Source organism: Accipiter gentilis, chromosome 29, assembly GCF_929443795.1.
Source record: "Accipiter gentilis chromosome 29, bAccGen1.1, whole genome shotgun sequence".
NCBI lineage: Eukaryota > Metazoa > Chordata > Aves > Accipitriformes > Accipitridae > Astur > Astur gentilis.
In genome coordinates this window covers 4,857,858-4,884,547 of record NC_064908.1, presented here as the reverse complement: position 1 = coordinate 4,884,547, position 26,690 = coordinate 4,857,858, and the positions used below count along the sequence as shown (strand labels likewise).

The window sequence follows — 26,690 nt, the reverse complement described above, 5'->3', positions numbered from 1 at the left end:
TTAAGGGTCAAATTTGACCTAACAATGTCTTTTCAATAACATCCAAACCAAGAGGTTTCTTAAACTAATTAAGGATCAGGCTCCAATCAGGTAGAGTAGTTAAGAGTAAGTGGGACTAGACTTCATTAAATTCATCCAGAGAGAATATTTTAATATTTAAAGAGAACATTTAATGTTTACGAAAGTCCTCTTCTGACGTGAAGTTGCTGTTAAATCACTTCAGAAGGTAGTTTTTAAAGCCCTTTATACTAGGCTTTTATGGAGCCAGGCTGGCAAATGCCCTTCCCAGCTCTCTTGGACCCAGTGAGGCTTATTAAAAGATTCAGTCCATCAAGGAAGGTTTTCGGGGGTGAGGAATATGAAAACAAAATTTATCAAAACAGCTGTCTTAAGGTTTTTCTCTCTTACAGCATCACTCTGTCTCCCTTGCTGTCAGTGGGATTGATGGGAGCGTTTTGCTCTGGATGTGTGCAGGCCTTAAACCAGGACAGCTAGAGGGCTAAAGCTTGCAGAACAGAAGGAGTTTTTAACAGTACTGAAGGGTTGGGCTTGAAGTCTCTGGAGATGTTGCTCAAGAGAGGAGAGGAGAATTACAGAAAAAGGTTTGAGAGGAGAATTGTCAGTCAAGACACTTCTTTTCTCAGCTCAGGAGCAACTAGAAGTAAATATACCTCTAGTTAGCTGGTGGATAAATTTGATTGCAGCTGATCAAAAGCCAAAGGAGTTTCTTGTCAAATGGCCCTCTCTACTATCACACTGGTATCTTCTTTCCTGTGTCATTCAGACTCTTACGATGATTTCAAAGAAGGTGGTGGTCAGTTTGCTCTTGGTGTATGTTGTGTCCATGTTGGCTGAACAGACCAAAGGCTTCATGCCCTTTTTCACCAAGAGTGACTTCCAGAAAATGCAGGTAACCCCTAAGACAGGGGCTGGAGCCCTGAATAAACCAGGAAAGGTGTTTCTTCCTCCCTCATCCCCCAAGCTCTGTCAGTGCACACTGTGCCACTGTCATTCCCATCATCTGCGCCTTCTGTTCAAATAGGAGATACTATGATACTGGCAGTCCTTCACTTGTCCCAAAGTTAAGGGCTATGGGAGAGGGCAGAGACAACTTTCAAGATGTGAGACTAGAAAGGAAGAGCCTGAACGCCTTTACAGAAGAACTAAAAGACCTGTGTGGGTTATCATCTGCAGCTAGTGGGTCTTGTTTTTCTTTCCTCCATGCTACTGGCTGTAATTTTTGTAGAGAAGCTGCAGCCTCCCATCACCATACTGATGGGTCTTTTTGTTGTAACAAATAATTAACCATCCTCCAGATGGTTGTCACCTCTGGGATGTGCAGAGAGGAGAATGTTTTTTCTTTTGATGTGAAACTAATACTGTTGAAAGGTGTCAGGCAGGCAGCCTCAGAGACTGCATCATCCTAAACACAGCCGAAGTGAGCTTCCCCCACATGACGCAACCCATTGATACTGGGGAGAAATCTTGTTTCCAACACCTATCTGCTCACTGGATAGCAATTGCTTTTTGTGGGGAGTACAGTCATCCTTCAGCCTCCTTGAGGAAGATGATGGGGACCCACGCACGGTCTCCAGATTGATTGTTCATACATCACAACCCTTGTAGCTATGTATCTGCTAGTGATTGAGGGTCTCCTAGATGTACGTGGGTGAAATCAGTCTTCAAAAGGCTGCCTTTCCTCCTCTGAGCACACTTTCAAACCAAAGGAAGTGCAAAGCAAGCAGGCAGTTTGACACTGACCACAGCCTTCACTGCATTTTACATGTCCTGTCGTGTTTGTCATATCCCAAAGCAACTTTGGCTTTTCTCTTTGGCCTGGGAAGAAAGGGAGGGTCCTGAAGCCAAGTTTAGCCCCATAAATGGGAAAGCACTGACATTAGAGACCTGCAAGAAAGGCTGGTAAAACATGTAATGTCTGTACAGAGCTCTCCATTTGCACAGAGGCTGTGCAGGCTTTTATTAAACTTCATTGCCACTGCTACAGGACAGCACCAGGACCAGGCCTCTGGAATAGCTCTGTAAGGTCAGCATACTTGGCTACCACATCCTGCTGACAGTGTTATCTTGCACAGATCAAAGTAGTTGCCTAGGAGTGTCATGTTTGCTACAGATCTTTACATGCAATCCTGTAACCTGACCTTACACCCAACATTGCAGCCCCTGCTGCATGTCAAAATTACAGTCCCCAAGGCCATGCTGGCCACAGCTGATGGGTCCCTTTCCAGTGAGCTGTGGCCCTGGGTAAGGATGCCACATTGGTTCCAGGCAGCGGTTAGACCTCCAGTCCCTCTGGTTTTGTGCCCTGCTCCGCCGGCTCTTGGCTGTTGGGCATCACACTGTTGATACGGTGCAGAGCAGGTTTGGTACCCACACGATGCTGCTCCCAGCACCACTGCCCCGTTTCCTCTCTACTGTAAAGTTGCAGGAAAAGGAGAGGAACGAAGGAGGGCAGAAGAAATCCCTGACCTCACTGCAGCAGCTCTAAGAGGAAGGCTTCTCTGAGCAATCCGGTACAGATGTCAACAAGATCAAGACCATCCAGGTACGTTGAACCATACAACTAAGGAGCCCACGAGGACACACAGGGGGACAAGTAGCCCAAGAGACAGCCCTCAGCACACTGAGGAGTGTTTGGTGGTGCTGCTTGAGAAGACAGCGGCTGTTATCAGGGAGCTCACAGTCAATATAAAGGAACACTACCCGTCTCCTGCCAGCCCAGCCAGGCAACTGAGCAAGGTTGCATGAGAGAAGGGTTTTAAATCCACCCTACAAATTATCTTGGACATTCAACAGCCTGGTCAACCCTCAGACCCACCTGGCTTCTCCCTTAGGAAGATGGAAACAACATGAGGTCTGTCTTTGCTATTCAGTGAACACCAGCCAACTGCAAAGCAGGAATTTGCAGCTCTGCTTCAGCTCTGGGTTTAACTTGTCACTTTTTCACCCAGCTCCAGTTTAGCTGCCCGGTGTCACCTCTGATCTCACAGTCTTCTGCACTGGCAAGACCTTATGTATAAACTTGGGCCCATACAGCCACACCTCCCCAAAGTCTATACACAGAGCAGAAAATTGCCAATTTTAGGGATTTGAGTGCCACTCTAAGCCCTCAAAGGCATGCTTACCTGATTAGCCAGGTCTGAAAATTGTGCTTTTCCACCTGAATACAAGGAATTCTTTGCCCTGTCCGTGCAGCCGTTCCTGTGGTGAGCTCGGCCATTCTCTCTGCCAGCAAAAGGAGTGTGTAGGTCCACCCCAAACTGTGGGAGAGGCTGAGCAGGACAGGCAGCGGGACTAGCTAGACTGGAACTTGCCAAGGCGCAGGTTAATGTGCAAGTGCTCTTGCAAATGTGGTGCACCAATGATCAATAATAGGATTTAAACAGCAAGGATTCACAGTTCAAAGCATTAAATAACTGGCACATCCCAGTGTCTAACACCCCTCCCTGCTGCAACCACAAGCCCTCCTGTGCCTCCAGTCATGACCGGAACAACTCTATTTACTTTGAGTGCATCTGAGCCACAGCTGGCTCAGTCAGTCAGTCTGGAGGCAGGACAAAGTCTCATCCTCAGTCTTTACTATAAGGCAGGGTGCTTCACCAGCATCAGTAAAGCTGACGGCTTCAAGGGTAAAGGCGTGAGGTAGTGGAGGGTTATAAGGTTCAACAATTTTCTTCTTTACAGTCTCTGTTGCCAGGAGGTACCTTTATCTGTGTTTCTGAGTCAACCCATAGATGATCCAATGCATGAAAACTTTGGCATTCTTAACAGCACAAGATTGCAATGACTTCAAAATGTTGCTTTTACCCATATAAAGATCATCCTCTTCCCTTCAAATCAGCCTAGGCCCTCTACTGACTTGAGCAAAGTGGGGTCAAAGCACCCCAACCTGCCTCCCTCTGCTCTCCTCATCTTCTCCTTCTGACTTTTCTGGCTTCCTCCACAGCTAGCTGTTCCTGTCAGAGCTGGGATGTGGCTCACCCCAAGGCATCTGGAAAAATACCAAAATGTCCTGGAGAAACTGCTAGCAGAGACGTTACAGGACACCCCAGACGGTATGGTCAGGAGGTTGATTTCTGCCTTGGGAATTCTGCCTTTCCCTCCTCTCACCAGCTCATTGTCACGGAGATATTTATATTTCTCAGAAGGGCTTTTGTGTCATGTTTGCTCACTTTACAGAGTCCTCAGATACCCCACCAGCTCTCATGTACACACTCTTCTGCTGGGAAGGTTATTCACTCTCCTAGGGTGCTGTCTGTGCCCTAGAGCTGATATTGACTGTTAGCAGCATTGCAACACTTCCCAGCAGCTCTCCTTGGCACTGCTTCCCACTTCCCTACTCCTCCTCCCAAAAAGTCCTCAGCCTTCAGGGTACAATTTCCAACAGAGCTTATAACGCAAGCTACACCTGCGAGGCAGCTCAACACCTGCAGTCAAACATGAACACCTTGCTCCCTGCACAGGGACTTAACACTAACACTTAATTACAGCTAGAATTAGCTGCAATTCAAGGTGTTGAGTGCTAACAAATCCAGCCCTGGACTTTGCTCTTAGTGTATGGGAATTGCAAAAGAAAATATCCAGAGGCAGTATATTATGCAGCTATTCCTGCTTGCAGACTTGAGGGATGGTAGAATGGGTCTCACTAGAGTTATCTCTGGACCTTTGTCTTATCTGGGCTTAAACGTTCCAAACAAGAAGGTCCCCTCTATCCCTGTGGGAGTTGTTATTCTGTCTTGGCTGTGCTGACTTCAGTTTGCCTTCTAGCTTTTTAGTTGGGGAGCTGAAGAGGAGGAAACAATATATAAAGCCTAGGAAAGACTGAATGACAAATTTAAGGACACTTATTCTTTCCTTTCTTTTCTTTTCAGCTGACTGATATCTGCAGAATCAGAAAAGAAAGCGATGTAGCTTGCTAAAGCTAAAAGACTCCACTTATGTAAATGAAATCTGTAAAAGAGATTAACAACAAAATCTGAGGTGAGATAATAAAATGCGCAGTATAATTAAATGGAGGATTTGTGTCTTCTTTTCTGCATGCCTCTCAGACAGATGGCAAGCCGCAAGTGTGGGAAAGAAGAGAGGGAGGGTTTCCAGTTCTAGAGAATATCACCGTCCTTCTGGGAAGTGCAAAGCACATTGCAAAGCCTGAGTAATTAATCTTTGTGGACTAATGAGTTTTAGCCCTCCCTTTTGGCAATGTGGGAAACTGAGGCAAATATTTACCGGACCTCCTAGCCAAACTGGTTGACACAAGTGTAGGATGAGTAGTGTTGTGTGGGGGACCTGGGTGTCCCTAACCAGGCTCCACACTCTGGACGCGGGAGGGCACTCTCTCCCACACTGCTAGGAGAAAGCAGGAGCCCTGATTTGCAGTTCCTACCTGTGCTCTTAACCCCCTCTTACTCACCCAGGCGATATATATCTGAATATAATTGAGGAGCACCTCTCCTATAGCTATGGTGCGAACCAGCACAGCTTGTGTGAAGCAATGCAGAGCTCTGGCCTTATTTCTGCATCTCAAACAAACCTAGAGGTGAAATCATAATTCCACTTGAACATACTGCTCTCCATTTACATACCTTCGGCTTATTTTAGAGCTGCTCCTCTGTATTGGCAGCAGGAAATCCAACATATGTAAAGTAAGGACAGATGAGATCAATGGTATGTATGTGAATATATCCAATTTCAATCCAATTTTATCCTCCCAACCTAACACAAATTCTGTTCTCACTGTGGCTCATTTAAATAGCTGTGTTTGTGCTAGAACAACACTCCTCAGTATGCTCTCTGCTGCAAGCCATCCCTTAGCAGAAAAGAAATCTCCCAATGTATAATGCAACATCCAGCACGGAGTGGATTCCAGCTTTAACATTTGATTCAACGGCACACTCCTAGTCCATGGACTGATCAGCTCAGTGTAACTTAAAGGTTGCAGGGATTATTGCTGAGGCAGTTTGAGCTATAAAATCACTATAAATGAGTCTGAGCGGTTGTAAGATAGAGAATAATACATTCCATTAGGCTGAAAGTGAAAGCAACTGCATGTGTTGCTGGGCTAGGAGCTTGGCCAGTGCAAATCATTCTGCAGTGGAGTGATATCCATGGGAGATCCAGCATGGCAGTCACTGGAGAAGCTGCACCGCATTTACACCGGTGTTCAGCGAGATCAGAGACAAGGCTGTTTGCTTCAAAGGGAGCACTGTTGACTCATCCCTTCTGAAAGACCCAAACCTTTACCCCAGGTTTAAATTTGCACTGCCATGGGAAAACAAGGAGAGTTTCCCCTTGAGGGGCAGAGTGCTCCTAAAAACCTATATAAGCTCCACTGCAGGTCAGAGCTGTCTCTATAGCATCCCCTCTTGCCCAGCTCTTTCACTCAAGTGTTTTTTCCACCCTGTGCCATCTAGGAAGGAATGTTGCCCAATGATAGCAAGAAAGAAAGTGAACACGAGCCTCTTGGATTTGCTTCCTGGACCATTTCCCACCATGGTGATGGTGGGGCTGATGCTGCAGACACTTCCATAAGGAGATCCACCAATGTGACTTTGCTAGGGTATCTCCCTTTGCTCTTACATTTTGGCCCAGACAAGCTGCAGCGGCAAAGGTCTGCTTTTACCCCCATCCTTGGTTGTGCCAATGGCTCTTCCCAGTTGACCCAGCTATAAATGAGTTCAGGGATGTATGGCTGGTTCTGACAGTAACCATATGAACACTGTGTCCTGTCCTGCAGCAATAACTGAGCTGTTCAAACAGGCACCAAAGTGCAAGGGGGCCTTCAGCTTTTGCTATTAAATTCCTTCCAGTCACAGGGGCTTGAATAGTGGGAAAGGAGCAGATATTCTTCTGCTGGAAGAAGAAGATGGATGGACTCCAACCATCCTCCCAGGCATGACTCCCACTGTCAGGGCTATATCTCTTGTTAAGAAGCAAAATGGTCTCCAAGTTGCAGGACAGATCTGTATCCACAGTGCCCTGGAAGGCTGCTTTAGCAGCCAGCAGCACCTGAGTCCATGCCTGCAAGCAGGTAGGAAGATCTTGCAGCTCCAGAAACCAAACAAAAGTTTTGTGGCAGGATAAGCAGCCAAACGGTTGGGGGAAAGAGGCAGGGGAAGGAGGAGAGAAAAGAATGAAATCAGCACTGACTTTCTAACCTAATAAGAAGCATGGCAGGCTGAGGACATGACATATGATCGGGAGGATGAGAAGCGGTGTTCTTGGGTCACACCTGTGCTGTGGCTGTGAGTGACAGGGTGTTAAATTGGCACAGTCGGCTCCCAAGTAAGATTTGACACTTCCCCTGGTGACATATGCAGGACTGTCGTCCAAATGCCATGGGATAAGAAGAGGGGGGTGGGATGTCGGGTTTTTTTCAGGAGCCCCTCAATTAGGGGTAGAAGGGTTCATCTGCTGCCCGTGCTTTTTGGGGTGCAGCACACTCCTCTCTTCAGGCGCCTTATGAAGATGGTGCAGATCTATTTCTACCCCTCTGCTTACACCAGTCCCGTCTTGCTACTTCAAGAGAAGAAGCAGACGGCACGGCACGCCTGCTCTTGCCATTCGATATCTGAGTCACTGCCAGCAGGCCTAAGGCAGCTTCTGGGCTAGCAGGGAAGGTGGAGGCTGCCCCCTCCTCGCTGTCCCATCTTCCCACATCCAGCTCAGGATATTTACAGCCAAGATATTTGAGAGCTACACCGTGGGCTGGGAAACTGGCTTTTCACTGTCGAGCATCTCTGAGCATCACAGCCCATCTGCAGCATCAGCAGGCCTGCGCTCACCCCGGCAGCCTTTGCTGCTGCCCAGAGCTGTGAGGCTGCAAAAGGCAGAAAATCCACCGTCAGCCTCATCATCGGCACTGCGGGCAAGGTGATGGGAACAAATAGGTGATTGTCCGTGGGCATATAGGCTCTGTCACATCTGAGAGACAGAGGGCTGTCTTCTGCTGCCTTCTCCATGGTGTCCAGATACCTTCCAGGGAAGGCAGGGATGCTCCCGAGGGTTGTCTTGCTAGGGAAAAAGTGAGAGGGGTTGTGGATTTCTCTCCACAGAGAAGAGGCATCTGTTCCTGCTGAGCATAGGCGCTGCCAACTTCCCTTTTTCAAAGGAATCACAGCTTTTTCCCAGCCCTCCAGTTCTTGAGCAGCACTCCCATGTTCTCCACTCCGAAGGACGTTCAGTGAGGCTGCTGGGCCAAACTCTGTCCTGCTGTAACCTTCCTGACCTCCAGAAATAAAGAAGTTGAAAGGATAGTTTTAGTTTTCTTGCTGTTGTCCTTTTTGTCCAAAGCAAGAGGAGTTCACTTAATTCATGGACTTGTATCAGCTCAGGCTTAGATGCCAGCATGCATCTGCATGTCTAGGCAGAGCTTCTCCAGATTGAAAGCTATGAGCTTAGAGAAGCTGTGTACTAAGGGGATATTCTAATTCTGTATTTACATTAGACACTGCTCCAAATTATTAGCTGTCAGTTGTGCATTCCTGTTAGTGAGCGGGGGGGGGGGGGGGGGCGGGCTTGGCTTAGCACATTGACACTTCCCATCGGAATGGAGTATGCTCTTTTAATGGGCTCCCTGGCCTCTACTAAGTATGTATTTGTTGTTGCTAATCAGATTAACAAATCTCAGCATCTTGTTGCTGCTTTCTTGCTTAAATCAGGAAGAGCGAGGCAAGATTTCTCTGGTGCCCTAAACAAGAAGGGCACAGCAGCAAAGTGAGCGTGAGAGGAGGGGTATCCCTGAAGAAGTTTTTATGTCACAGAGGCACAGTTTAGCATCCCCAGCCTCACAGCAGCAAGCGGTGGGTGTCCATGCTGAGCTCACCCGGAGCCCCATCCATCTCCCACTTGCTGCAGGTCCCGCTCCTGAGGGACCGCCAAGTTTCCACCACTCCAGTATCATGCGTCGATCATAAAAACAGCGACGCACAGACAGCCCGCATGCATTCATCACTACTTTTTCATTATCTTTAATTAAATTCTGATATTACACCACAGTATTTCAGCCACTTTCATTACTTTCTTTATAGGCGGCAGCAGGAAAAAGCAATTATTGTACATCACTACCTTGCCAAAATAAATTTTCAAGTCGATGCTTGGTTTTGCCTTTTTAGGCTGCAAAGTATGCAAGGACCCTCCTTCCCCAGCAAATATTCCGAGGACCCAGATCCTGATCCTGCTGAAAGCGGTGGCAAAGCTCCAGCATGCTTGACGGGTGCCAGTTAAATGACTGTAACTTGGCAGCGATGAGAGGGATGAGGCAAACGTGTGTGTGGGGGTGGCAGGTGGCTGGGAAAGACACTTCTTTCTCCTCATAGATGTCCCTAAAAGTGTTAAAACATGAGTGTAGCTTGTTCAGAGTGAGGTGAGAGATGCTCAAGCTCCCTGCTTGCTCATGAGCGGGGTCCCCCAGAGTGACGAAGTGCTGACACTGGCCAGCCCCAGATGCTGAGGCTGCTTTTGCCCTTCGCTTTCTCCATTTCTCCCCCCTTTCCCCTCTCCAGAGATGAGCAACAGCTCCCGCCCGGGACCGTGCTTTCTCTGAGAGGGCCCCCGACCTCCCCAACATGGCGGAACCAGCGACCCTGCCTTCACAAGATGGCGGGAGCGGTATCCGGGAAGCAGCTCTTTCCCACGACCTTCTCAATATGGCGCTCATTCCCCGCCTCCCTTATCAACATGGCGCCGGCTGTGCGGACGGAGGCGGCCGCATGAGCCCCTCATTTGCCCTTCCCAAGATGGCCGCCCGAGGGTGGGGGGGGCGGTGCGGCGGGCCCCTCCCAAGATGGCGGCCGCGCTTCCCTACTCGCAGAGCGCTTCCGGTGGGGCCTGGTGTCAGCGCCGCGGCTATGGCGGACCTGACAGACGCGGAGCTCCGGAGGGAGCTGATAGCGCTCGGTTACCGGCCGGGGCCCATCACCGCCACCACCCGCAAGGTCTACGTCAAGAAGCTGGGCTGCCTGCGGGCCGAGGTGGCGGCGGCCAAGCGCAGGGGCCACGGCGCACCGCCGAGCCCGGCCCGCACCCCCGCCAGGCCGCAGCAGGCCTCGCCCTCACGGCAGCGCTCCGGCTTCAACCTTAGCCCCGTCGGGGCCGCCCGCGACAGTGAGGAGGAGGAGGAGGAAGAGGAGGAGGAAGAGGAGGAAGGGGTGCAACCGCCCGCGTCCCACTGGGGGACGTCTGGGGAGGGTGGTGGGCTGTCTTGGGGGGACTCCCGGGGGTCCCCCCCGGGCCGGGGCGGAGGACTCGGCTCCAGGGCTGAGGGAGGCCTGTCCCGGGACAGCTTTGGGGGGCTGAGCCCCTCGGTGCAGTGGGGGGCGTCTGTGGAGAGAAGTGGGGGGGCCGGGGCTGGGCTGGGGGCATCCCTGGGTGGGTTTGGGGGGCTGAGCTCCCCCTCTCAGTGGGATACGTCCATAGAGAGAAGTGGGGGGCTTGGGGCTGGGTCGAAGCCATGCCTGGATAGGTCTGGGGGGCTGAGCCCCATGTCTCAGTGGGACACGTCTGCAGAGAGAAGCAGGGGCCTTAGCACTGGGCTGGGGGCGTCCCTGGATGGGTTTCGGGGGCCAAGCTCCGCGTCCCAGTGGAGCACGTTTACAGAGAGAAGTGAGGAGCTGAGCGCTGGGTCGGAGCCATCCCTGGATGGGTTTCGGGGCTCAGGTTCTTCGTTGCAGTGGGGCATGTCAACAGAGAGAAGTGGGGGTCTCAGCACTGGGTTGAGGCCATCCCTGGACAGGTTTTCGGGGTCAAACTCCACATCCCAGTGGAGCCCATCTGTAGAGAGAAGTGGGGGACTTGGCATCAGGGCTGGGTCAGGCACATCCCTGGATGGGGCTGGGGGCCTGAGCTCCACATCCCCATGGGGTACCTCCACAGGCAGGAGTGGGGGGCTCAGCTCCAAACCCCTTTCCAGCGATGAGACTGAGGGTCTAAAGTCCAGGAGCCATTGGGGCATGTCGGGAGGAGGAATTGGGGGGCAGAGCTCCCGAGCTCAGTGGGAGACAGCAGGAGAAAGGAAGGGGCTCTTCTCTAACAGCTTCTGGAGGCGAGAAAGCGAGGTGACACCCAGCACCCACTGGGGCACCTCGGCAGGACCTGGGGCTTTGAGTCACCAGTTTGGGAGAGGGAAAGAGGACTTGGCTTCCAGTGTTCGGAAGGAGGCAGACAGGGATCTGAACCCTGGTAGCCGCGGAGGGGGATTGATCCGGCGGTTCCCATGGAGGGCTATGGGCGATACAGGGGTGGCCTCAGGGAGCCGGTGGGAAGCATCGGGGGCAGGACAGGGAATAACCTCCCGCACTCACTTGTTGCGGTCAGCCCCCAAGCAGCAGACAGAAGGAAAGGGCAAAGGCCTTGAATACTATCTCTCCCAGTTCCTTTGCTTCGCCAGCTTTGTGCTGCTGCTGATTTTTCTGGGCATCCTCGCGGTGAAGATGATTGGGTCAGGCTGGCTTGACAGGAGAGAGGAGAACTGTACGTGCACTGGTTTAATCCTGGTTTTAGACTTTATTCTTCACCTTTCTTTTCTGCCCTCCCTTTATTATTTCCATCGCATTTATCATTCTCTTTGCCATAACTTGACATCTCTGCTTCTGTCCCCATTTCCATCTCCCCTTGCCCATAGGAACGTTGTTAGTCATGGAAAGTAAGTCATGTGCGTGCTTTTTTTCAAGTGAGTTCGGCCTTCGGTTCTTCAAAACCATGGGTTTTATGGAGAGTGACATTCCTGCTTGGCCAAGGATGTATTTTATGAGTGCCCATTGTGTAACATAATGTCTGTGTAATTGCCTGTTGTGTATTTTTAATGTTAGCTTCTGCTCAGCACAGCCCTTTATCTTGGCCACGTGAGAAGTACAGTTGTTGAACTGGTACTTCAGCACTTCAAGTGTGGCAAAGCTTCATTGAGAAGTGAAAAGGGGCTTCCCCATCACCCGGTTTTTAAAGCAGAGTTCCTCAGCTAGAGTAGATGGAAATATTGTCACTTCATGGCTTTGAACTGAAGGAAGAAGGGGTTTGGGATGTGGTTGAGAAGGTGTGAGTCCTGAAACATGGCACACTGTGCCTGTAGGTCTTTGTGCACTTTGCATGGGCTGGGAAAGCTGTTTCCTGCTTTCTCAAAGTCAGAATAAAACTGTCCAATGTCAGTAAATTTCTGATGCACCCTTTACAACTTGGTTAGATATTTCAAAACCAATAGTATTTTGAAGCAGGAAATCTTGCATCACAGCTGGAAAGTCTTTAAATTCTCAGGTAATTAAGATTGCTAGGAAGTACTGCGTGGTGGACTGGTGGCCAGTGTATATCCAATTGTTGGGGCGGGAGGGGTCTGTTAAACCAGAGGCCATAATCTGCAGAGCTAACAGCTCCAACTAAAATAAATCCTCTGCTTTTGCCTTGAGGAGGCTTGATTTAAATCCCTGTTATCACCGTGATATTTCAGGTGACCATGGCATGCAGCGAAAGGCATTACTAGATTGTAAAAGATCAGTGCAAAGCAGTAGGTAGTAGAGGAGCATGAAACATCTACTTAAAAGGAGCTATTAAAACATTCAGACCCCAGTTTTTACTTTCCAGCTGAACAAGGTTCATCATTTGCATCTGTTTTATTTGTTTTGCTTTCAGTGCTGCCTACCAAAGCAGTGCTTTGAATGCGCTATTTGCATAGCAAGGTACTGTGTAGAGTGAGATTAAGAATAGCAGCATTGAGCTTTAAAGTAGAACCTTTTTTTTAAAAAGATAATTACTTTCTTGATCAAAGCTCATGTTTTGCAGCCAGCTAACTCGCCCTCCTCTTCTCTCTCATAGTTAATCTCTTGCCTGTGGATTGTGACAAAAGAACGGATGATGTAAGCATATATTTATTTATCTTCAAGTACTGTGGATAGGGGATTCTCACAGAAGAGTAATTATACTAGGTAAATTCCACTAATATCAGTATCACTGTAAAATTATCAGTTCTGTCGTTTTACAGAAAATATATGATTTGATGAGTTGGAATTAATGGGCCAGATTAAATTAGGACTGTATATGAGACTCCAAAGATAAAAATTTAGATTCCCAATTATGTGAATCAATTTCTGCAATAGTTGTAACAGCAGTGATACTGGTTTGCAGTAAAGCTGTGTTCAGCTTTAACCATACAAGATTTAATCCAACTAATTCCCTGAACTCCATCATAAAGTGTTTGTACAGCCCTATTTCTTTTATCATAATATACTATCAGGAGAGAGAAAATTTTGTATTGGACTCAGAGTTATGCTTAATCTCCTGTGATGTTCTGGAGGCAAAGAATCCATCTGTGGTTTGTCAGAGGGGATGTCTGGTGGTGCAATCTGGGCTATGGGCTGGGGGAGTTAGTCCATCCTCTGAAATTGCCACCAGTTTGCTTTTGACTCGGAAGCTGTAGGTCTTTGCTGCAGGTGTGTTTAATTTGAACTAGTGGTGCATGACTGAGCCAAACCCCACTACTAGTATTTTGTTTTGATATTTTTAGCTAGTCTGACCACTGTCCTGTTGCTGCCACTCTATTTGTGTTTGTTACCTGTTTCTGACTTTCAGTTCTGTCGAGCTAAACAGAAGGACATAATAATGAACGTGCTGCAGGAGTTGTATAACTACTTGTCCATACAAGCTGGTAAGTTCCAGTTGTCATTATAAAACACTTACGAGCATTCAGCAAACTGCCTCTCCCAGCTGTCTGGACATTTTTAACCTCAGTTTGAAGAGAGGGGTTTATGGAACAGTCAGTTCCACTTGAAGAGCTCTGAGAAAGTCAGGTAATAGAAAAATAGGAAAAGATGTGTTTATTTTTATTCTGAATAGTGCTTAGCTAATGCACTCATATCACTGTGCTCCTGTGGAGTGGTCCTTATTTGCACTTGATATATTGGGAATTTGAGGTAGAAATATTCAGTTTTATGGTTCTTTTCTACCAGCATCTTGAAATTGTCTTCAAGACACTCAGAGCCAATAAGCATAAGCTGATCTGTTCGTACAAATAAAGGGATTTAAGAAATTGCCAGCTCTCTGCTGAAATGTGGCAGCTGATTATGTGAGTGCCTCTCTCAATACAGAGTAAGACAGGCTCTCTTAGCTGAGGAGCTAACCAAGCACAGTAGTTCAGCCAGTCTCTACTACATATGAGCAAATCTGGTCCCTAACTAGTATTTTGTGTTGGAGAAGGCTGCTAGAAATTCAGTGTATGAGTAGAAACTTACTCAGCAAGAGGTATAACAGTGTTAATCGGTAAAAGTGCTTAAGTTCCGTTTTCTGAATTTCAGACCTCAACAAGGCTGAAGCCTTTAGATACTTAAGCTTCACAGAATTTCTAAATCTTTTCAAAATCAGACCTCAGCACTTGCAGAATTTCCACCAGTTTTGCGTAGTCTCTTAGCGCACTTGTTTATTCAACTTTGTGAAGCAAGATTTAGAAGATCTAGTTCCTCGCTAGCATTTCTCTGCCTGGGTGCAAGGTAGAGATGTGATTTAGGCTCCTTAGAAGCATTTTGAATGCTGATCATTAACTCTAGCACCGCAGTGTTTGATACCTGATGGAAAGAGCCCCTCTGCAGGCCGTGAGGTCAGAGAGGCGGTTATGTACTCTGCAGGGGGGAGAAACAGCATTTTTTTCCCCCCCTCATTCTGTGTTGAGTAGCTCACATACTGAAGCATGAGGTTTGATTGCCCTTATCCAACCTATGTGCAGTGGTTGAGCATTTTATTAATAGTCATAATCTTATCTGCCTACAGTATCAATCTTACCTTGTAATCATTTTGCCCAGAGCTATAGCCGATTTTAAAGGATAGCATTTCCAGACAGTTCATTGTATTTCTGAACTGTTCAAGGGCTTTTTTCAAAACATTATTTCTATTTTACTTTTTACCAGGTAATTTTGAATGCGGAAACCCTGAGAATCTAAAAAGCAAGTGCATTTGGGTTAGTGAAGCGAGGGATCACGTGGTGGTGAGTAGGCTGTGAACAGCTATTGTTATAACAGTGCTTAGCCTCTTATAAGGCAATAAATAATAGATACTAAAGCAATTCACCATCTGTTTTACTTCCTCATCCTGTTTTGATTCTTTCCCGTATCTCTAACTTCCCCTTTGGCCAGTCCTGTTCTCAGCAGTTCTTTTGAAAATAATCTTCTCCTACATCTCTGATTCAGCCCCTGTAAATCTAACTTAATGGTTTGTTGTTTCACCATAGTCATCAGTCTTCTGAAACCAGAAATTTCTCTGGATTGAGGGCTGGGCAGAAGAAGGATTTTTCTATACCCCAAAGTGTCAGAAGACAGACTGTTTTGATCTAGCATTCCATTTCTTTCATGGTAAACTGCCAGTAAGATTATGTTGTATTTAGTGGTTAGTCTTAACCGTCTGGGACAGTGTTATTTCACAGAGTGCTTCATGCATCATCTACCATAGTCAGAAGACTTTAGTCCAGACAGACCTTCGGATTTAGTTCTCCTTCCTCCAGTTTGCAGAATCATGATAAGAATTAACCTTGGGACAGACAGCATAGAATGAGTTCTCCCACTACTGTAATGAAATAATGTTATTCAGTATTGTAAATGAATGGAGAACTAACCTTCTTATGGATTCTTCTGAACAGAATATAACTGGTAGTTCCCCACAGAAGTTTGAAGCTGCCCTGCACTGGATACTAAACAGTAACAAGGATTTAGGAATATGGTAAGTGGAAGCCCACTGTGTCAAAGTTATGTTTCTCGGTGTTGGCTGATATGTAATTTGACATCCTCTGTGGTGTGCCCTAAAAGCTCCCATACGTCTTTAGATTTCAGAAGATAATCTGGGATTGGCTTTGTCAGTGCTTGCTGGGCAAGCTTCCAAATGAAAAGTACAGCCCTGCAGCAAAAATTGGCAACTGAGCTCATTCCTTGGGAGTCTGTTTCCCAGCCTTTGCGCTGGGGGACATTGCGTTCACAAACGTGCCATCTTGCAGATGAGGTGTAAATCTGAGGTCAGGGCTGCTTATGGCTATCAACGGTTGTGTTGTGGTTCCTGCAAGGTTTAGAAGTGGTATTCCTGGTGTCCTGCCCATGGTCTTGCAACTACAGTACTCTTCTTAGACTTGCCCATATACTTGCTTTTCCCAAGATACCTTTTCTTCAGTACTGTTACTGTAGACAGAGTATTGTGTGGCGCTGCATCCCTTGACCAAAAGGTTTATTGGACAGCAAAGCGCCCTGTTCAGTAGGTAACATCACCCATGTTTTGGTATCCTTTGGAGCAAGTCCAGATGAGGAGGAGAGAAAAATGGATTGTTGAATGGTATCTTTTCTTTAGTGTCAGTTGTCTTTCTGGCAGAACATGCAGTACATGTTAAAATGAATGGTCTGACTGACTACGTAAGGTGTTGGTCAGTCGTCGGTGGGGCTTTTTTCTCTTGGGTTTCTTGGCTAGCAGTCTCTTCAGTGTATGAGAAATAACAGAAAAACTAGTTTTTTCAGGTAAAAAATACAACATTTAGGCCATAACCTAATGGAAGACTGTTATCCAGAGTCTCCAGACATCATTATCTTCCTCCGGGAAGTGTGGGCTGCCTCCAGTCTGTGTTAACTCTGAAGTCTAACATTTGTTTGCGTTTTAACGTTGCTAAATGTATCTCTGATTAAACGACTTTTAACAGTAGTAATGCTGGAGTTCGTGGGCATAGCTTGTATGAATTCCCACTGCTCGATTTTTCTCTAAAAAATTTCTGCAGCTGCTGCTGTGATCTAAGGATCAGACAGTGACTACTGCTTTGATTACTGATGTGTGGCAAATTCCCAGGACAGGACATAGTTTCCTTAGTGGCACGTTTGAATTTGTAGGTGCGCTGGGATCCAGAGTTTTCAAATTCATATTTTTATACAGGAGTACTGCTCATGTCATGAGCCGTGTGATACAATACAGTCCCATTTTTTTATTTTCATAATTAGCAACTCTGCCGGCTGTTGGCCAAAAGGATCAACTTTCATGAAGTCTGCATAGCGTGCAGAATGAGTGTTCAGCATGCTTAAAAACCTGCGGGTGGCATTTTTAGCAAATGCTACACGAGATTATTTTTCTAGGCGCTAGTCTGAGAGGGATAGCTGAAAATGAGCTCTCTACTGGGTGATTCTGCTGCATATTTTAAATATTTTCATGGAATTACAATTTGGATTGTAAATAAGACAAGGGGGTGGGAGACAACAGTGTGTCTCCAGCTACTGTAGAATCCAGTAACCAAATACAAGCTGTCAGCAGTTTGTGAGCTGTGTACTAGTAAATTCAGAAAACATCTTTGTCTAATAGGTTATTCATTGCAAACACAGAATGAATTAGTAGCTTAAAAAAATAAAATCCCCTTTAGTCCAATTGCTCTGAATCTGATGGCTCTCACTTGGATTACTTGATGCCTGTTGGCTAAGAGTATCTAATAAGGAAACCACATCAGGGTAGATCTGTATATAAAGAAGTGAGTTAAAAGCATATCGGATAGCACAGCAGGTGTGTAGAAGTGATTTTGCAGGAGGATGTGTTATCGATTTTGCCATGAATGCTTTCCGAGGGTGTGTCTGTTCTCACTGCAGATACAGTTGATGCGTTGTCACTTTTCTAGCTAAACTGTTTATGCTCATCTGTACTGAGGAAAACAGCACAACCTCCACAGACATTCACAGTCTCCCTCAACTGCTCTCTCTGCAATTGCTGATGAGTGACTCAGTAAACATTTCCATTTCTCTGTGCTGGGAGGTGGGAATCCAATTTAAAGTTTAATCTTCTGCACGCTGAGAGGTGCTGTCAAAGAGTCTGCAGAGGGAGACTTCAGTTTACCAGTGGGAGTTCCAGCCCTGCTGCCTTTTCTAAAGCCATATCCATTCCTTGCTAAGCAGCCGGTCCCAAAATGTTCTGGAAAGAGGAGCTGCAAGGATGTTGGTGTATTTTCTATGTGGTGTACAGAACGAGTTACTGCATCCGCAGTCTGTTTGTTCTTCCTATCTTGATTAAAGACTGCAGTTGGAGTGTCTGCTCTCTTCAATGAAGATTTTCTGTCTCTTCCCATCAGGTTGAAAGGCAGAGACCTTTCGGAACCAGTTACCAAAGTGGAGGAAGTGTTCTGTCTCGAATCAGCCCATCCTCAGATGGGGCTCGGCTGCCGTTTCCGTCGGGCGGTGGTCACTGCCATTATGAACCTTTTCCTGTTTTTCTGGTGTAAGTAATTGGTGTTAGTAATCAGCTTCTCTCCCGTTGCTAGCTGTAGAGGTGAACTTGTGCAGGCACAAATGTTCTCCCAGACATATGAAATTACTAACAGAGGTGAAATAAATCTGCTGATGAGTTAATTTCTAATTAACCTTTGTTCTGGCAGCAGAGGGAGACCTGTAGACCTGCTCTTGTGCTGTGAGTGCTTAACATGTACTTTAAATCAGCAAGCTGATTAGCTCTCTGGGTATTCCTCAAGTACCCATTACTATGGTCTGCAAAATAAGTGTGTTAACCTACCTAAAAGATTCGGGTTTTCTTTCTGTTCTTACACTAAGCTGCAAAGTCTTGTAGCCTCTTTAATAATGACTTGTAGCATTTCAGTGTTAGAGGTTTTATTGGAATAGTCTGTCATGCCCCAGCTGAGACAGAGGTCTTACTGAGCGAGGTGATAACCAGAGATGAGTGTTGACTAGAAGAGTTTATAATCTAGCCAGACAAGGTGGGGGTGAAAGGGGATAGTTATGTTTATTGTAGAGACTGAGATACTAAAGTTAGCTCATGTCGTAATGGGGGCATTTGTCAATGCTAAACCTTCAATATAGATCTCCTGAATTTTGGGCTGGTGCTGGAGCCCCAGGCTTTATTTCCTTATCAAGCAGCTATCTTCGGAGCAGTGAAGCTTGACAGTCTTCCTAAGTGATTATTGTGGGGGAGGCCTCTAGCAAAGAGATAGCTCTGGGACTTAGAGAATTGAAGCCCTGTGGTTGTGCTGAGGTTTCTGGTGCTGGGGGGAAAAAAAAACCTGTGACGAGGCCTTCCGACCACCTCTTTCCACATCCATGTGTGCTCTTCTGCTGCAGATGTTGTCAGTACCAAGGTTTCTGTGGGGTACAGCTGCACTAGTGAACAAAATTAATTGCTTGGATTCAGTTCCAAGCAGGCCTGGGTAGCAGGGAGTGAAAGCTGCCTCTGGGGAGAGGCAGCGTCAGAAATAAAACTGCTAGCATCCAGCAAGTACATGTCTGTCAGTTATGGAATTCCATTTGTTTTTATTCTTCTAGGTCTGGTAACTCTTTGGGGGATCCTAATCTTCCTTAGGTATCGCTGGCGGAAGATGGAGGAAGAAGAACAAGCCATGTATGAAATGGTGAAGAAGATCATAGGTAGAATCCAGTAGCTCTGTAAATGCAAGTAGCCCTGTTCTCCTCTCTACAGTGTTGAGGTCTCTCACTGTTCTGTCTTCTTGTCCTCCAGCTGTTGTCCAGGACCACTATAAGGAATGGGAACGGAATTTGGAGCGTTACCCCTATGTTGGCATTTTCCATGTTCGGGACAGCCTCATCCCTCCTCAAAGCAGGTGAGCTGGATTTTATTCATTAAGGAGATCTGTCAGCATGATGTTATTCAGCACAGCTAAAAAATGCAGTTACAGGGCAACAGACCATGAGCAGACAATTGATGGGAAGCTGGACTGCAAGAAGAGTGTGTCTGGCCTTTCAGTTTATAAAGGATTTTGACATAACTCAGGCTGAGTCTTAACCTGCTGTAGATTAATGTGACAGTCCCTGGGCTGATATTTTGTGCAGTCACACAGGTGTATTGTCATTGTTCTATCAAACAGTAATTGGATTTTGTTTTGCTTGGGCATGGAGCATCTGATTTTCTCTCCTTCATCTAATGTGTGTAGGATGCTATCCTCTTTCTTGGCCATCGTACCTTATCCTCCCGACAGGTGCTCTGCTTTTCAGAACAAACCTTCCCATGAGTTGAATAGGGTATTGGGAGGCTCTTCTGAAGTGGTTGTGTATGTTGCTGCCTGGAAAGTTACCAGTTTGAGTTGGGCAGCTTGAAAGGGAGATAAAGTGAGATGGCTGGTTTTGGCGCTTTTTCAAAAAGTAATTGTGCTCGAGATAGTTGCTTCCTGGGTGGTGGGGCCAGAGGGCTGCAGCCTGGTTCTCGGTGGTTTATGTGCCACTTGCTCCATCTCTGCAGGAAAGTTTCTTGTGTTTTGGTTAAATGTTGCTATGGCACAGAACCCTACGTGTGCTGCAAAGTCTTAAACATCCACACTCTTTATGAGTCCCAAAACTCCTTTCCTACTGGTGGTAATTTCAGCTGTTTCAAACCTGTCTCTGTGTGTGTGGTGCCCAGAGTTACTAGACACTGATTCAAAACGGGGGTGAACTTCAGTTTGCCCTCCCTGGTCTGAGATCTCTCTGCATGCAGGAAGGATGAGGGCAATTTGCTAATCGAGTCCCTTTGCAATACAAATTGAGCTTGAAATTCAGGGCAGTCATCTATTACTGGTACTGACAGAGAGTCTCTTCTTCCTTCCCCTCAGCCCCTGCCCCAACCCAGGCAGGACCTCTGTTTTCATGTCCTGGCCTGAAATCGCTTCTCAACCAGAATTCTGGTTTAATCTCCTTTACTGTCTGCACAGGGAACAGGAGGCAGCTAGCAGTAGCTTGATCAGTAGCCACAACTGCTGTAAGCAGGAAGGAACAATGAGGATATGATTCTAATTTATTTTGTTTGTTGCTGTTTCTTGCAGAAAAAAAATGAAGCGGGTCTGGGAGAGAGCTGTGGACTTTCTGGCTTCAAATGAGTCACGGATTCAGACAGAGTCGCACAGAGTAGCAGGAGAAGATATGCTTGTGTGGAGATGGACTCAACCTTCTTACGTCTCAGATACAGAGCACTGAGGAGGAGCGAAGTTGAGCAACTGTTGATATGGACCTCTGCAAGGGAACAGTCCCTTCTCTGGTGGTGGGAAAGAGCAGGTCATGGTCCTAATCTCCTAGGCTTGGGGATTGTGCATATCTGTTTGCTCTTCTTTCTGAAAATCTTCACACACAAAACTTCAGGGCAATAATGTTGGCTTGGAAAGAAGATGGGCTTGAGCTGGTGGGAAGCTAGAATTGCACCAAAGTTAGCCTTCCAGCAGATACCTGGCTTCCGTAGAGAAGCAAACCTAGAACAACTTTTTAAAAAGGAAAAAAAAAAGCATACCTAATATGAAGGGACTTAGGATCTCTCTGACAAAGCTTAGGTATTTAAAATTTGACCTCAATTCTGCAAAGGCCAACTGGTGGCAACGTCCATCAGGGAATGTGTTTGAAGAAGATTAACATTTCCCATGGAAACATTAGGGTGGCAGTTAAGATGCATTTTATTAGAATTTGTTTTTATCTGTACAAAAACATTGATGAAAGCACTTGCTGCTTCCTAGCGAGGAAATTGTTTGTGTCGGCTTCACCCTTTAAAAATGGAGGGGAAGGCAGGTGAAGGTAGTCCTAGAGGGAGGGCAGTCTGATGTGCCTTGGTCGTTTGGGCTGGGTTGGGTGGGATGGAGGAGTGGTTGTGACCCTGTTATAACTTCTAAGTCTGCAGTCTCTGTGCTTTATGATTTCTCGGGGGTGGGGGGAATTTGGGCGGAAAATAAAGGATCTAGGAAGCTTCAGAAAGCGCTTTCTTGTGGCTACAGCCAAAGGGACTGCTTCATGGGCTATTAAAGAGCAGCTTTGGAAAGGCTATTAGGGCTGAATGTACATGTTTAACCTGGGCAGCTGCAATGTGTGTGCTGTATGTCAGAGCAGAGATGTACCACGCTTGGAGTGTCAGTACAGGGATTGCCAAGTCAATGTTCCTGCAGCCTCACAATAGGTACAAGGAGCAGCGATGAATCCTCTGTGCTACAGGCGTTGTATTTTGTATCTATAATAATTTGGTTACTTAAGTTTCTTTTTATGTCCAGCAAATGAGTGTTTGTTTCAAAGAAAATAGCACCAGTGTGTGGCAGTTTAGGCTAGGCAGAGATACTGCTGATCTACTCTTCCCAATATTGTAAAACAGCCGTCCAGCTCACCACTAAGACAGCAGGGACCAAACTAATTTCTGGCATAAGCTAGTAAAACCTGCAGAAAGAAGCCAGCATTGATTTGAACCCGGGTAACCAGTGGATGTTGTTCTCCTTAGCGTCATGGGTACAGTGTGAATGCTTTCATTCACTTCTGACGCTGGATGCATGGAGAACTTCCTCTTCAGGCTCTGGGTTAGCTTACGATGGCTGCCGAAGCCCTGCTCCCTGCTTTGCAGGCTGGTGATGCCACGTACAAGGTTGGTTCCTTCTGCTAGTCCCTGCTCACCTCCCAGTATGAAGTCTGCACTTCTCTGCCCCACTGCCGGCTTTGGTGGGGTTTTCCACCTATGTACCCTGCAGGCTGCTGTGGAAGGACTGCAGAGACTCCTTACATACCTCCTGCTGGTGGTCATCAACTAAAATGAGTGGAGAGAGCAGATTTCTCCAGGAACAAAACATGGGGAGATCTTTCCCATTAAATGGGAAATACCCTGCGTGGAGTTGACTTACCCTGTATTTTCTTTTTGGTTGCAAGTGTAGGGCATTTGAATGGAAGAGGAGATGCAACAGCTGTCTTCAAGACAATGACCAGCTTCTTCCACTGTTAATAAAATAGGGGATAAAGTGAAGGCAGCCTTGATTCTTCTAAAATGTTGTAGCGAGATTGTCACTGCTGCAGTAGGAATTTTTGCAAACACCGGTGCCTACGTTCTTAAGCCTTTTTAAAATATTTGTGGGGTTTGGGTTAGCTTTTTTTAACCATCCAAATCCAGAAGTGAAGAGTCAGGCATTGCAGTCATCTTTTTTGTATTAAACTTGTTTTTGTAGAATAAATTTCACTGGCTTGGTGCTGTTTATATGTTCAGTTTAGCTCTGTAAATCAATATATAAAATAAATTTATTACAAATAATTTGTTACCTTTATTTTTATTGAGGAGTCACAGATTGTTCCAAGCGCTTTCGCTCAGGCAGATCAAACAGGTCCTGCTCTGGAGAGCTCACAGTTTCTAAGAATAAGACCGAAGATGGCATGGGAATTGCATGACAGCCTAATGAGACAACGTGGATCCTTGTGACGCTCGGTGATCTCGGCGCAATAGCCAGCAGTCTGAAGTGTTTGGTTGCAAATTAAATCTGTTTTGGGAATAGTTGGCATTAAGCAGAGGTGTGTATGAAAAGCAGTTAGCTTGTTTAGCAGCATTTTGTAGAGATTGACGGCTTGGAGGGTTGTGAAACTAAATATTAGTTTAGCAGGTAGATCAGTATTCCTGTGGCCCATAATAAAGCAGTTATTTAAAGCAGGGAATGGGATGGTGCAATAACTCCGTGGTAAGTGAATGAGAGTGCCTCAAGCTTCATGTGTTTTGCACTCATTCTCTGAAAGGCAGATCCCTCGCACATTGGGTGTCTGAAGTCAACAGCTGCTGCAGAAAATCTTGACTCTGGTCCAAGCTGCTGATCCTTTGTGTTGTGGCATCCTCAGGCTGTGGTTAGCTTGCCTGGTTTTTGGGACATGATGTGAAGTGCCAGGTGATGGTATAAGAAGACTGGGAAGTAATGACGGAAGTGTTGGATACGGTGCTGCAGTGGGATGGATGTCCCTTCCTGCCCTTGCTCCCAGGTTCTTGCTTGTCCTGGACACATCGCTTCCCACCTTGTGTCCCAAGGGTTAATATGCTTTAAGCAAGGCTATTACAAAGCTCTGTAAAGCGGGGATATGGGTCATGGAAAAAGGTAAGAAGTCAAGTCTTAGCCTATTTACCAGATCCCCAAGGCTTCCAAGGCTGCCTGGTGAGTAGAAGACACATAAGCACGTCTTGATGACAAGTCTGACTTGACTTCATGGTTCGTTTCCTTGAGCGTTTTCAATTCCTCTCTCACCTGAGTGTCAGTGACTCAGAATATGTGCTACTGCGAGTCTCAACTTCTTCAAAGTCTACTCCTGCAACGGCACGAGTAGTCCGTGAATCATCGTTGTGTAACTTCTGTGGACATGGTTGACTCACTTGTGTTTGGCTAGAGAAATGTTTAATTAATTTCATAACGTAGGTCTGGGTGACAAAGGGGGAGATTTCCACTAGCACAGAAGGAGGTTGGCTCGGTGGCTGCCGTGGAAGTTGGTGGGAGCTGGCTACTTCCTCTTTGGCGTTGAGTTGTTGCTAAGGTATGGGAACAAAAGGGAATGCAAGGCTAAATCTCTCCTCTGAACCTGCACTCCTGTTCAGATGCTTTTACCCAGTGTAGGTTGCTAAGTTACAGCTGATATATATTCAAGGTAAGGAAATAGTCTTCAGTTTGGTGTAATTACATGTGCCAGAGGATGTTTGCTTTCAACCAAGCTGCCATGATGTTTTCTGTGATAGTCTTCCCCCTGTGTCCCTTCTTTCGTTTGCTATCTTGAGAGCAGAGACTAGTTTCATGCCACCCTGACTGCGAAGCTCCTGCTTGCTCTGTACAAACTGTATTGATAATTTCTGTGGTACTAGCAGTTTTCCCAGAACCCCAGGTCCATTCAAAGAAGACGGAATAGCTGTGTTCTTCATCCCCCTGCCCTGCTCCCCTTACAACTTGCATTCGCTCAACCGGAGTTGCTAACATCCCCCTCCCACTTTCTTGCAAAGTATTAAGTTTCTATAAATAAATTCTCCAGCGGTGGTCTGATAAAGCTATCGCATCCCCTTACTGTCAAAAAGGAAAATATGTACCAACAAGGAATCTAAAATAAAATTTGCCCTTTATCTTTTCATTTCCTGCTTCCATTTAAAGCCTTTCACATTAAATGTTTTGTCTCCTGCTGACATGACAGCTGATGCTGTGCCTTATTTATGGGGCGCGGAGTCAGGGCTCTGTGCCAGTTCTCCTGGAAAGATCAACGTGAACCGGAGAAGAAAAAGCACGGCCAGTGAGTCCTGCCCGAAGGCGTCTCCCTCCAGCACAGCCCCTGTCCGAAGCAATCACTCCCCAATGCCTGCCCTGGGATTTCCACCGTGACTTCATTCAACCTTTAAAGAACAGCCTCCGGGTAGGTGATGCAAAAGGGGTTTGTGCACATTAATAAATGGACCCTTGCTACAGCAGAGAGCGAGGTGTGAGTCCTGTCCGCACCTCCCTACCCCACAGAGGGCTGCCAGCAGCTGCAGAGCAGACTCCAACAAAGGGACCGGACCCCTGTGCTAACCTCAGAGTAGCACGTTATTTTTGTAGGAACGCTTCTGTAAGGCTGATGCGATCTGATGCAAAGCCCGCGGGTGGCTTTGAATTGGCTCTCCGAAATGAGGAGAACCCCAGTGGGTTGTGGAAACCTTGCTTGGCTTCGAGCTTGTCTCACCCAGGAACAGAGCGTGGGCTCTGCGCCGTGGGAGCCCCCCCATGCTCCCCCTTCCCCTGGCAGAGCAGCGGCTGCCCAGGGACATGTTCTCGGGTGGCAGGAGGACACGGGAGCCTCCGCTGATCTCCGCTCTGACGGAGGAGACCACCTGCCCTGTGTCACTTCGCCCTGCTGTAGGGCCAGCTTCTGTGTTTACACCCCAGCTCCAAAACAGCTCCCGGGATCCAAACAGCAACAGCGGAGGAAAACACCCTAGGGTGGGGAGGAGCTGCTGGCAGGGGGGCTGGGAGCAGGGCTGGGCTTGCAGGGTGCTGCTGAGCCACTCCCATGTAAAACAGCTCAGAAATGGGTCCTGGGGGGATCCCCATACTGCCTCCGGAAAAGCAGCTCCTGCTTTGCTCCCAGCTGGGCTCCCAAAGGTACCACCAGCATCAAGGACACCTCGACAAGGGGTTACTTGTGTTTGCCAGCTGATGGGTGAGGCCCCAGCACCCATCAGCAGCACAAAGGGCATTTCCAGCCCTGGGGCTGGCTTGGGGCAAGAGAGTGACCCAGCCTGGCCTGGGGGGTGGCTGTCCTGGTGTCACCGTGCCATGGGTGCAGGTCCCGTCTGGCACCGCTGCCTGGCTGGGGAGAGAACGGAGAATAAAACAGCAAAGACATAAGGATGGTCCAAAGCCTTTGGAGGTGGGAAGGGGAAAAACCTGCACCATAGGTGTCTGTGCAGGAGGGGAAAGGACGGCGGCAGCACAACAGGGTCGGTGCCAGCTCCCTGCATGTCCTCGGCAGTTTTTGTTGGTTTTCTTCAATGTCCAAGGCAATCCTCTCCCCTTGTCTCACCTCAGTCACACAGTTATATTCCAGCTCTCCCAAGATATAAATTTAGTCCTTTCATATGAGAAGGGCCCCGCACAGGTCATGTCAGGATGAGGCTGGGTGGTGCTGAGGTTACCCGGGAGCTGGGGACCTGGCAGTCCTGGCTCACTCGAGGCTTGGCCTCCACTTTTTTTAATGACAGCATGCCCACCCTGCCCCAAGTCCGTGCCGGGCTGGAAGAGGTTTAGAGTCAGGACCGAGGCTGCAGCCTGCAGGCTAGCCAAGGGTAATAATATCTTTGTGCCCGTAATTAGTTCCTAATTAGCATAGTTTTAATATGAGACAGGGTTGCTCTCAGAGTGCTCTGCTTTTTACAAGAGGCTGAGTAATTGCCTCTGCAGCTCTGTGGCTGCTCGGCAGCGGCAATCAGCCCAGCTGCCTGCGCGGGGACCCCGCAGCCGCTCACGGGCTCTGGCTTGGGCATTC

General features: G+C 47.3%; 2 protein-coding genes across 4 annotated transcripts; both read left to right on the top strand.

The window, feature by feature from the left end:
- The first annotated feature begins 793 nt into the window (after positions 1–793).
- On the top strand, positions 794–9,729 carry MLN (motilin). Its single transcript, XM_049832908.1, is given in 6 exon segments — positions 794–910; positions 2,447–2,563; positions 3,965–4,073; positions 5,617–5,682; positions 6,607–6,625; positions 9,519–9,729. Coding segments are annotated over 6 exon segments (639 nt in total).
- Positions 9,730–9,811: 82 nt separating this feature from the next.
- On the top strand, positions 9,812–24,775 carry LEMD2 (LEM domain nuclear envelope protein 2). 3 transcript variants are annotated; one of them, XM_049833306.1, is made up of 9 exons: positions 9,812–11,484; positions 12,817–12,857; positions 13,570–13,645; positions 14,898–14,974; positions 15,623–15,702; positions 18,062–18,207; positions 19,263–19,364; positions 19,456–19,558; positions 20,753–24,775. In XM_049833306.1, the coding sequence occupies exons 1-9, from the start codon at positions 9,864–9,866 to the stop codon at positions 20,901–20,903; spliced, it is 2,397 nt and encodes a 798-aa protein (XP_049689263.1). In that variant the 5' UTR covers positions 9,812–9,863; the 3' UTR covers positions 20,904–24,775. The 3 variants fall into 3 exon arrangements, with proteins under 3 accessions (XP_049689263.1, XP_049689264.1, XP_049689265.1); XM_049833307.1 differs by lacking the exon at positions 9,812–11,484 and adding an exon at positions 11,657–12,261; XM_049833308.1 differs by lacking the exon at positions 9,812–11,484 and adding an exon at positions 11,657–12,680.
- The last annotated feature ends 1,915 nt before the right edge of the window (positions 24,776–26,690 follow it).